Source organism: Eptatretus burgeri, chromosome 4, assembly GCF_056783735.1.
Source record: "Eptatretus burgeri isolate ZD-2024b chromosome 4, Ebu_testis_v1, whole genome shotgun sequence".
Taxonomy (NCBI): domain Eukaryota; kingdom Metazoa; phylum Chordata; class Myxini; order Myxiniformes; family Myxinidae; genus Eptatretus; species Eptatretus burgeri.
Genome location: NC_140964.1, coordinates 125,745,275 through 125,757,407, shown reverse-complemented (window position 1 = coordinate 125,757,407; position 12,133 = coordinate 125,745,275). Strand labels below are relative to the sequence as shown.

Below are 12,133 nucleotides of genomic sequence, written 5' to 3'. Positions count from 1 at the left end.
CTGCATCTATCTTTTGTAACCTCTGTGTGCAGGACATCTCAGTTGTGGACAGATATGGATGAAATTTGGTGGGAAGGTTGGTTGTGACAAGACCAAACTGATGAGATTTTGGTGAAAATCCAGATCCCAGAGAGAGAGAGAGCACTAAAACAAACATATAGCATGATAACTCGGTTATGGGCCCCAATATATATTTCACTGGATCAGGCATTAGGTGGTGGAGGTACGTGCTCCACCAAGGGCCCTTCTAGTTTGTTTTTGCATAGAAAGTGTGGTTCAAATGTATGACACATAACGCAACACAATGTGATGGTGATCGATCAAACTCGCCCAAAACCCGATTTTGTATTACGAGAGCCAGATGTCTTGAATTTCAAAACGGTGACTTCATTTCCTGGACGGTTCAAATCGCACTGTGCACTCGAGCACAGCCTCAGAAAATGACAGCAGTTTGTGGACTACAACTTTTACATTTACTTGGTTAATCAAATACATCAAGCCCAGAAAGCCAGGTCAGTGAGGTTAAAATATATGCAACTTACTATAAATGTAAACACAAGTAACAGTAAGAAAAATGTGGTCTTTGGAAAGCAGGTACCTGACACATGTTACCTTCAAGTGCACAAGAGCACCAGTGTGAGCAACACATGCAAAATCGATCGACTTGGTACCTGGCAATCACACTTCAGTGGTGTCGTTTGTTCATAATACAGTTTATATTCAATTCATTACGATTATATAGGGAGGGGGGGGGGAAAAAAAAAAGACTCGATTCGCAGTAAATAAGTTGAAAAGATGGCTTCAAAATGAATTTGCACACAGGTCCACATCAAAGCCATTCGACGAGATTAGAGTCCGGCAAACTCGGCTTCACGAAGTCTCAAACCTCCCTAATCTCAACGTGTACGGAATAGGAGAACCATTCCGTTTTATCATCTCCCTCGGGTCATGGGAACAAACGAGCATCACCCCCTCGCGTTCGATGTCGGTCATTTCAAACTTGTTCCAAAGATGCAAATCAAGTGCAAGACAGTTTTGCTAGCGAAAGAGAAGCATTACAGGTGAATGAAAAGGAGGGTGGCAGGTAGGAGAGATTGCCTTGGTCCAATTTCAAAATAAACTACGTACAACTTTCCACTATATGCCATTACTACAAAACAAACAAAAAATAATCAACCTAAAACATGGATGTCTTACTTACAAAAAAAGGGTGCATGGTTTTACCCCCTCCCTCCCACAAAGGGGTTCGATCAAGCAGCGAACTCTACTTCATTTCAAGATAGCTGTTGAGAAATTCTTTTTTAAAAAGAAAAAAAAAAAATCAAAAAAAACAATTCCAAGTATCCAAACTTCTTGGACCACTTGGGTCAAATGGAAACGACTTTATGACATTTTACCCACAATGCGAATCCTCCCCCCCTAAATTGTAAACCCGAAACATTAAATGATCACTCGTGCCGGTGATGAATAAAAGCAAGAATTACAATGTACATCCTGAGCAAAAACCTGTGACGAAAAAGCTAAAGCGCTAAACCCGGAAGTGAAGAAAGTAATTATGATGTTCTATCAAAACGGCAATGGCTGGGATGCAGGAAGCAAAACCTAAATGTGCAGCTCAGTTTCAAATAGAAAAAAAGAAAAAAACATTTTAAAATATTAACGAGACGCTGAGACACGAGCGTGCAAATGCTCCACAAGAGGCTCGTTCCGGTGCTGGGTTCAGCTGTAGCCGACCTGGAAGTGTGCTTCATGACCCTTAATGGGCAGGAAGGAGCATGGGGGGGAGGTGGATGAAAGAGGGGCCTGTTGTGGTGGGGGGTACAGGGTATCCTTAGAGGAGGATGCACCGCCTTCTCTTTGGAGTAATTGGGGGTTCCAACGCAGCCAAAATTGCTTCATCGAACACGTTCTTCAACCCTTTCTGTGAGCAAAGGAAAAAGAAAATGGGAGGGGGGGGTGTCAAATGATATCTCATCTGCATTCGCTTGTTGTACAGAGCTTTTTATAGCTGTTTGTAGTTGTACATAATGTCAGACAAATTATCCAGTTGCGTCAAGTTGTGTCTGACTCAGATTTCTCCAAGCATCCCGATCCTGCACTGCTTCCCAAAGCTCTGGCAGAGAAAGCTTGGTTGCAGCCTTAATCCCATCTATGCAGCACATACAGCATGTGACGTTGCTATTATACTTGATGCACGCAAACTGTCAACCACAAAAAGTTAGACAAGTTTGTTCAAACTAAATTGTGCTCAAGGTAGGCATGTCATTTGAAGGAGGGGATGGGAGGAGATGTACAACATGATAAATGAGTCTCCTTTTGATGGTTTTCCATGATGTACTACTTGACCATCCTAAATCCACTTTTATACCTGGACCTACTTTTCAATCGATAATTTTCATTCGTACATCTACTGGAACGAGATCGTGATAAATCACACTTTATCTGGCGTTTTTTTTTTTTTAATGTCTTTTTTTCCTCTGTTGCGTCCACTCAGTGCAATCTCACGGCTTCAACTGTTAAACCGAGATCAAACGATCCAGAACCCGACGATGTGCTCTTTCCACAACAGGATTCCCGCACTTCTGAAATTCAAGCATGGATATCAGTGTCCTCCCTCAAACTCAACGCTGCTCAGACAGACACGGTGATCTCCGGTCACCCGTTGGTCCTCAAGAACATTCGATCCAAGGTGGTGACGATTGTACATCACGAGCCGCTCTGCTTCCATCAGCTCTATTCTCGATGTCACAATGGATCAGACACTTCACATTCCACATATCACCAAAATCCAAATCCACTTTCTTCCATCTGCACATCTATGCTGGTGCGCAACTTCCACAACCCTCACAAACCCAAAGTAATCACAACCCCACCTTTGGAATAAACTCCCACACTTCAATCTCATTCTTCCCTCCAGGCCTTAAAAACAGCCACTTACCTTACCCCATCCAAAACATCGATCTTTTCTACCCCTGTTAATCCACCCCAAACCCACCTCCTTCAAATTCCCTGCTTTCCTTCCTGAAAGTCCCTGTAATGTCCATCTTGTATACCCCATATTCCCCACCCCATCCCTTCCACAGATCTCCGAATGTCTCTGTTCCCCACTGTTTTGTCCTTCCCTCTCCCACCCCTCTTGTTGTGCGTTAGCCCTCGTATGAACCTCGACAATGTATTCAAATAAATAAATAAAAATCCACTGCAAGTACACTCAATCCCCAGCTCCAGACCCAACCCAACGAATCATCTACCTCGATGGGAAGAACGAAGGGCAGGGGTGAAGAGGTACATCACAGGACAAACTAGAACCACACTTTCGGCACGTACCTCCGCCTGGCTAAACAGTTTACGTTTTGGATGCCAATGATGGGTCTGATGTGCGTCCAGACCTCAAGCAAAACCTTATCAGCTTGGTCTCACATTCCCAACTCATCTACCAAGTTTTGTCATAATCCATCCACAACCTTTTGAAATATCAAGTGCATAGTTTGTGGCCCCATCTCTCAATGGTGATGAATCACTAAAAAAAATTATCGGATTGGGATCTTCACCAAAATCTAACCAATTTGGCCTCGTCACACACCCAAACTGTCCACCTTGGTCAAAATACATCCACAACTGAGATATCCTGCTAACAAGACAGACAGGTTAAAACAACCACTGGCTCCCTTCGGTGGCAGAGGTAACAATCACAACATGGTGTGTTCCTTATTTGGGGTAGTGAAGAGGTGAAGGCGACAATGACACCTTGGCAACACCAAAAACTCAAAATACCGCGACAGCATGACATGCATACAATGGCCACAGATCGTCCGATTGAATTGCACCGTACCTTAGATTTTTGCCTCCAACCCCATTAATTATAGGTACAAATCAAATTCCATTTTAAGGCCTTGCTTGCTTCCACCTTCTGAGGAAGACAATCCCAAACATCAATTACTGTGAAATACTCCTGCCTTGCTAGTCTCAACTCTCGTTTATTCTCAAGTGACGTTCTCGTGGTCCCGTTGCTGGCAAACCTTGGAAGAAGCTTTCCTTCATATTTTATTGATGCCCCAATGAAGAATTTGGGTAAATAAATAAATCCCCTTTTCCCATGATGAAACGACACCTGCCACGTCGGGACACTCATTTGATACAGAAAGATGTGTAAACAAAAGAACAGACTATGTTTCCCAAATCCACTCTTGCTCGAATCAAAGCTCTGCTGAAACGTTGGTTCATCTTCTAGTCATGCCTGGGTTCGTTAGCAAGCTTACCTACATCTTGTCTGAAGCTGTTACAACTTCATCAGAATATGGGAGCCAGCCTTGCTATTAGCTTGCTTCCTCTTCATTAACAGCCACGATTATTCCCATGTTCTTGTGGAATTGGTCCGGGAGGGGGGGGGGGGAGAAGCTTGGCCCAAGTCTTTCACGAAGGAGCTGGCCAGGCCTGACGTTCAACTAAGGTTAGGGGAGGAATGTTTGTTCAGGGTGCCGGTAATAGCTCGCCAACTCTTCGCGAAGGACACTGCACTGAGATCGTCAACATCCACCAACTAATGGCAGCCAGTTTAACATCCATCCGAGGGACGGGAGCCACAGACTGATCACCCAGCATGGAAAACACCGAGATAACACTTTATCGCTGGGTCAGGATTCAAACTCAGGCTGGACAGCTTAGGGCAGTGGTTCCCAAACATTTTTGTCCATGACCCAAAATTTGAAATCACATTTGCCTCGCAACCAAAATGATACTGGTACCTCGTGTACCTATGATAAAAATTGTCAGAGAAAATGCTTTTGACATGAAACCCCCCCTCAAAAACTGAGATTTTGAGGGGGGGGGGTTCAAGTTTGGGTCACAACCCTGGGTTTGGGAACCCCTGGCAAGTCTTTTTACAAGCTTGCTGGTTTGACAAAATCACGAACCCTGAACCCCTCCACCGGATACCAGTACACAAACTTTAATCGACAGATTGATTTCCATGTGCAGTGTGACATCTCTCACACACACACACACACACACACACACACACACACACACACACACACACACACACACACACACACACACACACACACACACACACACACACACACACACACACACACACACACACACACACACACACACACACACACGCCAGGATCTGCAAAACAACCTCCAAATCTATTTGCATTGCACCCTCAAAGCATGCCACGTGTGTGTCAACGAACGTGACAACAATCCAAAATAAAGTTTAATAAGGCGAACATCTTAAATACACAATCCATTTACTTTTTTCTTACCAATTTGGTGCATTAGTTTGTTTTTTTCCTTAAAAAAAGATAAAAGCTCTTGGCTGTATCTTGGACAATTGCATCTCACTTGCAGAACTTTATTAACGTCTCAGGGCCAACGATCTAAGAGGTCAAAGATCACTCGACAAATTCAGAATGGGCCTGTTGGCTGGCACCATGGATCGAGCAACAGATGAAATGCTGGTTCATCCAAAGCGAGGCGAGGCATCAAAAAAAGTAACCAACTAGATGTACGAAGAATCGCTTTAAAATGGGTTGAGAAAATACATGACATTTACAACTACCCTCACGTATTTGCTTTTTTGTCTTTACATGCGACGGCATAAGTGACACCGCCTAACCGCAGCGAAGCGAATAGCTGTGTTTGTGTTGTTCACGAGCGAGACAATGAATTGAGGCCAATGAAAGATCGCCTTGAGCAGCGAGTTGAGGCAAATTGATGATCCGCTTGTTTACAAATCAAGACCGATGAATACGTTTGCTGCCAAATCAAGGCCAATGATGCATGCCATGCATACGAGAGGCCACCATGATACTGATGACTGACTTGTAGATACAAGAAGCTAAACTATTAGCCTAATTTGTTTGGACAGTTAGGGAATGAATGAATGGAATGATATAAACTAGAACAGCACTCTGTAGAGCGCATACCTCCACCAGGCTGAACAGTTCACTTTTTGTTTCCCAATGATGGGCCGAATTCTGCTGACTTCACCCAAAATCGAATCGACTTGTTCTTGTCATCCAACAAGTTCTCAAAAAGTTGGGGACGGATTATGATGTGTTATGCAGAATGTAGTTTAGCCTCTCAATGGTGAAGAATCACGAAAAAAAAATAAAATATATAGTTTCCAGATCTTCACCAAAATCTAATCAATTAGTCCTGGTCACACACCTAACCTGTCCACCAAATTTCATCTGAATCCGTCCACAATGTTTTGAGAGATCCCGTTCACAGAGACAGGGATGAAAACATAGCATCCATCCCCCTTCGGTGGTCCAGGTAATAAAACAAACTGCCACCCCATTTTTACCTGATTTGTATTTCACGAGCAAAACGGATTTTAATTTTTCATTTTGTGAATTCTGCGAATGCCAATTATACAGCAAACTGTAGCGTGCAGAAACCATTCCTCAAAGAAAACCAGCGAGTAAGAGTGCAGGCACATAGGTGGACATCTCAAGACCAAACATTTTTTGTTAGATTTAAACAAGTATGATTCAATTAAAGAAGAAGAAAAATAATAATAATAGAAAAAATTACCCCCGTGTGGGGGGTGACGGTCATCTCTATAATGTTTTTTACTATCATAATCTATGAACCGTTGCCAGATATCTCCTAAGATGACAGGTTTGAAAATGGCGACTTTCACAACTTTCGTGACCTCGTCCCTGACCTCGAATCCGGGAAAAATATGTCGTTGGGTATCATTCATCGACCTCCACCCACATACCAAATTTCATCAAGATCGGAAGTAAAAAGTTTTTTGTACCGGGAGATGTTTTTGACCATCTTCCAGGTTACGTGGCGGCCAAACGGGACGGAAATTCAAAAACCTGTCCGGTTAGATACAAGATAATATTTTTTACGATCATAATCAATAAACAGTTGCCGAATATCTTGTAGAATGGCAGACGAGATAGGTTTTGAAAATAGCAATTTTTAGAACTTACGTGACCTCGTGACCTTGACGCTGACATTGAACCCGGACAAAAGTTATATCGTTGTGCAACACTCATCGACCTCTACCCACATACTAAATTTCATCAAGATCGGAAAGAAAAATTGTTGACGGACGGACATTTGGTCCGGCTTTATTAGGTCATGTCGGTAGAGATGACCTAAAAGGGAAAACTTCACAACACAGTAATAAAAAAAATTTGGCAAAATGAAAACAAACCTGAGTAAGAGCAGAGCACTCCACATATTTGACTGCTTTAAGATCTTTGGCCTGCCGTTCAGCGAGCTCCAAGTTGACGGGTTTCTGTTTGTTCTTCGCAAGTTTCTCGATGGTTGCGGGATCATCACGCAAGTCAGTCTGGGTTCCCACCAGCAGGAAGGGCGTCTTGGGACAGTGGTGGGTAATTTCTGGCACCCACTGCAGGGACGATAGAGATAAAGCAATTGCTTAGTGGTGGAGGGGAGGAGGAGAGTGCGACCATACTCTGTGCAGAGCGTTGGTGCTGCTGAAGCACTCTCCTTGGCCATTGGGCACAATCCTCCGACAGTTTACCAGCAAGCTGGCACTCATTTTGCTGACCTCGGAAGGATGACAGGCAGAGTTAACCCCACCTGCTATCAATTCAACGGCTGAACGGGATTTGAACTCAGGACCCTGGGATCCAAAGCCTGCCACCCGAACCATAAAGCCAACACCAGGCATAAATCCATTAGTGGTAGTGCTAATAGTTAGAAATATTGTTTTTACATGTTTAATGCATTTGTTGCATTTTATTCAATTTTTTTTTTGTATACAAGATTGAAGCTCGTAGAAGAAGAGCCAGAGCAAAACGGAATAAAATGAAAAGGGGTGGGACACCAATAGCAGAGGAGAAGTGAGGGGAGGGAGATCTTAACTTTGTTTCTTTAAAGTTAAAAAATGCACAACTTTTTTTTTACAATGACAAATTGTAAAAGCACTCCAAGGCATGAGAAAGGATCTCACCTTTTCTTTGACGTTTTCAAATGACGATGGAGAAACGACTGAGAAGCACACAAGGAAGACATCAGTCTGGGGGTAGCTAAGAGGACGCAAGCGGTCATAATCTTCCTGTCCTGTTGATAAGATACGGGTTAGGACAACACCGATAAAGTTTCAACTTTCATCAGGGCAACATTAAATAATAATAATAAATCTCGGGGGGGGGGGACAAACACTGACACCACCCCAAGGATTCTGATGAACAGTTTCACTGAATGAAGAAGTAAGAGCTTTCTAAACATTCAAAATCAAATTACATCACTCCAGATGAGGAAAATCCAATGCTGTTGAAAAGGAAAGATATCCTCATGTGGATCAGCACTAAATCTCAATTATTTATTCCAAATACAAAACATGCATAGCTTTGTAAGTTGAGCACACAACACTTTCCAAAGCAACAATGAACAATCACAGATTTTCCATCAGAAGTGAAGAAGTGAAGGGGGGGGGATACATAAATGAAGGAACTACGCAAATACAATGCCAGCGAATCTGTTACGACCGTCACGTTTCTATGGTCACAACAGGAACCTGCCTCGTAGTGCCAGAAATTCCCTCGGCACAAGCAGAGACCGTTGCTGGAGTGAAAAAAATCACGAGTGGCTGGGCCATCACTTCAGTGTAAGCAGACTGACAGAGCGGAAAATCCATCAAGCCAGAGAAATGATTGCCACATCACTCACTTACCAGCCGTATCAAACAGACCCAGCGTGTACGGTTCTCCTCCGATCATCACAGTCACTGCATAGTTATCAAACACCTTTGATGGAGGAGGGGAAACAAATTATCAATGACTTCATACTACTCATCAAACTCACTTCCAAGAATGAAAACGGCATCAAAAATCTTTTTATCCAATAAGGGCTAAAAACAAGCAAAATAAATAGACACCGACAAATGCATAAAAACGTAAAGCCAGGTTTGGCATTGGTAGTGGAAGAGTGAACAAACCGTGGGAACATATTCCGAAGGGAATTTGTTGGTTGTGTACGAGATTAGGAGGCAGGTTTTACCGACAGCTCCATCACCAACCACAACACACTTTATCGTCTGCATGACTCGCTGAGGGGCAAGCCGGTTTCCTGCACGCTGCTTCTGAAAAATGAATGCAAACATCAATTCTGGTTAAAGGCTCCATGCATTGATACCAGCACATTTGGGCACTGGGGGCATAACCTGCATTGGAAATTAAACACACAAAGCAAATTGTCACTTTGAGCCGATATTAAAAGGTTACGTACAACCAGAGAAACAACAATCACGTGCAGGTTCAACCTGATGCCGAAAACTACGTCGACAGCTCAAAACTCGGTGGCGTAGCGGTTGGAGTATCCGTTCCGAGGCTGGAAGGTCAGTGGTTCAAACCCCAGCTGAGTCACACCAAGGATTTAAAAAATGGTATGTGCTGCTTCCTTCCTTGGCAGTCGGCTCCATTGATATCGATATACCGGTAAATTGATATTTTAAATTGTTTTTTTTACGCAGGTTCCAAAAATACGCAATGGTCCGATTGTCCATTACGTATTCATAAATGGCGTGCACATCATTGACACGCGGTCTTCTTTCAAAGTATTCCCACACGGGACTTTCCCCCACCTCCATGATGAGAACGGTTATTTTACTTCCAACTTTAACTTGTATTGAAAGTGATTTTGCTTTAAAGCAAGATCAGTGTTGGTAATGGCACAGGTCAAGCATCGAGATCCATCGCTATCGCCATACGGGTCTGACTATCACGGAACGCTGTACCAGGATGATCATACCCGTCATCACAGACCACCGACTCGGCACAGGATTTCCAAAGCACATCAGATTCATAGAACTAATAACCAATTGGCAGTTGCTTTAAAACCCAGCCAAGAGGACAAATAAAAAAGCGATTGCTTGTTCGGGTGCTCGGAAACAGAGTGTTAAAAGTTAACACATACTGCACTCGCTTCCTGGTACGTCTTGACGTCATACGTTTCACTGTTCCCGTTCCATGTTTCGCCATGATCCAAAGCTTTTAAAACCATGTATGGGATTTAAAGATCGTAAATGCCTTTCTTCGATTTGTTAGTGATTTACTGTTTTTTTTCCATCTCCATTTCTTTCAGTATACTGGTATATTCAGAACTAGCAAATACAATCTGTCATTTCGCTGACAGGGGGTATTAAGAGAGAAGATGAGAAATAATGAAAAAATAAATAAATAAAAATAAGAAGAGAGAAAGGTGAGGGGTGGAGGTGGGGTTTGTCAAGAGAATATGTTGTGCTTAATGACCGAACACACACACACACAAAAACAATCTCATGTCTGAACAGCTGTTCACACAACGACACAACAGAGTTTATAAATGTCATCTGCAAAAACTTTGATGTCCCAGTTCCAGAAAATTTGTGGGAACATGAACCAAAAGTAATCACTGAAAACATGGAAGTACCTACCGCTCACGAACACACTAATGATCTCATCCAAGGTGAACATCGAAAACAAAGCGTTGCGACCATATATACTTGAGTACAAAAACAAACAAACAAAACAAAAAAAAACAGAAGGCATTGCTGAATGAGATGTTAATACCAGTGATTTTGGATGAAACAATGCAGAAATCAAGAAAAAGACCAAATACCAAGACCTCAAGAAGGAAGCAAGAAAATACTGGAAACTGAAGAATGCCAAAGTTGTACCAGTGACAGCTGGCCCTACAAGATTGATGACAAAGAACCTCACAGAGATATTAAACATCGGGGTAGTAACCCTGGACACTCACGTGGTAGTGGTTGGATAAGATAATCAGGCAACCACTGGGAGGCTTGGATGACCCACAAAATATACAATGGAGAAGAAAGTAAATTCCTATGGATTTTTTTTTTTTTTAAATGCCATGAAAAAAAACCTTGGTACATCAACGGGTGATAAAGGTCGTGGTCAAGTTTCATTGAAATTGTGTGTGTGGTTTCAGAAAAGAAAGCAAATACATGTTTTGGGGGGCAACCCCCCCAGAACCCCTGAGACCCCAATTATTTTAATGTCATGAACAAACTTTGGTACATCACGGGTGGTGAAGATGGTGCTCAAGTTTCATCAGAATTGCGTGTAGTTTCTGAGGAGGTAAATGCATATTTTGGGGGAAACCCCACTCTATACCTGGTGTTGGCTTAATGGTTTGGGTGGTGAGCTTGGGATCCTGAGTTCAAATCCCACTTAGCTGTTGAATTAATACGAGATGGGGTTGACGTTGCCTGTCATCCAAGGTTCTGAGGTCGGCAAAATGAGTGCCAGGTTGCTGGTATACTGTCGGAGTGGCGACGTGTCCAGGGTTGTGCCCAATAGCCAAGGAGACTGCTTCGGCAGCAGCAACACTGCACAGAGTATGGTCCCAATGGATGGATGGGTGGATGGAACCCCACTCTCCCCATACACCAACCAAGACCCCAATTTTTTTTTTCTTTAATGTCATGAACAAACTTGGAGGTCATGGGTGATGAAGGTTGTTGTGAAGTTTCATCGGAATTGAGTGTATCGTTTGAGAAGAAAGCAAATACGTCTTTGGGGAGGTAACCCACTCCCACCGGCCCCCCCCAAACTCCTACTGTAGACCCATTCAGACCTTTAAAAAAAAAAACTCAGCCAACACGGGTGATGGAGGTTGTGTTCAAATTTCATGTGTAGTTTCTGAGAAGAAGTTGCAAGTATTTGTGGATGGACGGACGGACGGACAACACACCATCACATAAGCTCCCTGGAACGACTTTACAGGTGAGCTAAAAACAATCCCTGGGAATATTATAATGAACGAACTCCAGCTGGGAGATGTCCAGGGTTAGAACTGAGAACAGAACACTTCACAACTTGGTCCATGAACAGAACAAAAATCCCCACCCCCTCCCCTCCAAAACATGCACCAAAGCAACACTGCGCTACATCCACTTTCCGCCGATACTCCAGGGGCCTCCGTCTGGCCGTCGCCACAAGCAGATGCCTGACCTATCCCCATCTCCTAAAGATGCCTGACCTATCCCCATCTCCTAAAGATGCTGATCAACCTGCTGCAACCACGAGGCACGTGGTCGGCCCATTGGCCTCCTCCACTCATGAGTCTCCCTCGCTGAGAGAATCTGGTGAGCAGGATCAGTGTCAGGTAAATGAGCCACGTCACACTC

General features: G+C 43.4%; 1 protein-coding gene across 1 annotated transcript in view; it reads right to left on the bottom strand.

Annotated features, from left to right (window-relative positions):
* Positions 1–450: 450 nt before the first annotated feature.
* The window catches only part of CDC42 (cell division cycle 42), a 28,135-nt gene continuing 16,452 nt past the window's right edge, over positions 451–12,133 (bottom strand). Inside the window, exons 2-6 of the mRNA XM_085879948.1 lie at positions 8,939–9,082; positions 8,675–8,747; positions 7,952–8,061; positions 7,187–7,384; positions 451–1,921 (exon numbers count right to left, since the gene is read on the bottom strand). Coding sequence (XP_085736074.1) covers positions 1,832–1,921; positions 7,187–7,384; positions 7,952–8,061; positions 8,675–8,747; positions 8,939–9,043 — 576 coding nt within the window. The 5' untranslated portion in view covers positions 9,044–9,082 and the 3' untranslated portion in view covers positions 451–1,831. The remainder of the gene's footprint in view (positions 1,922–7,186; positions 7,385–7,951; positions 8,062–8,674; positions 8,748–8,938; positions 9,083–12,133) is intronic.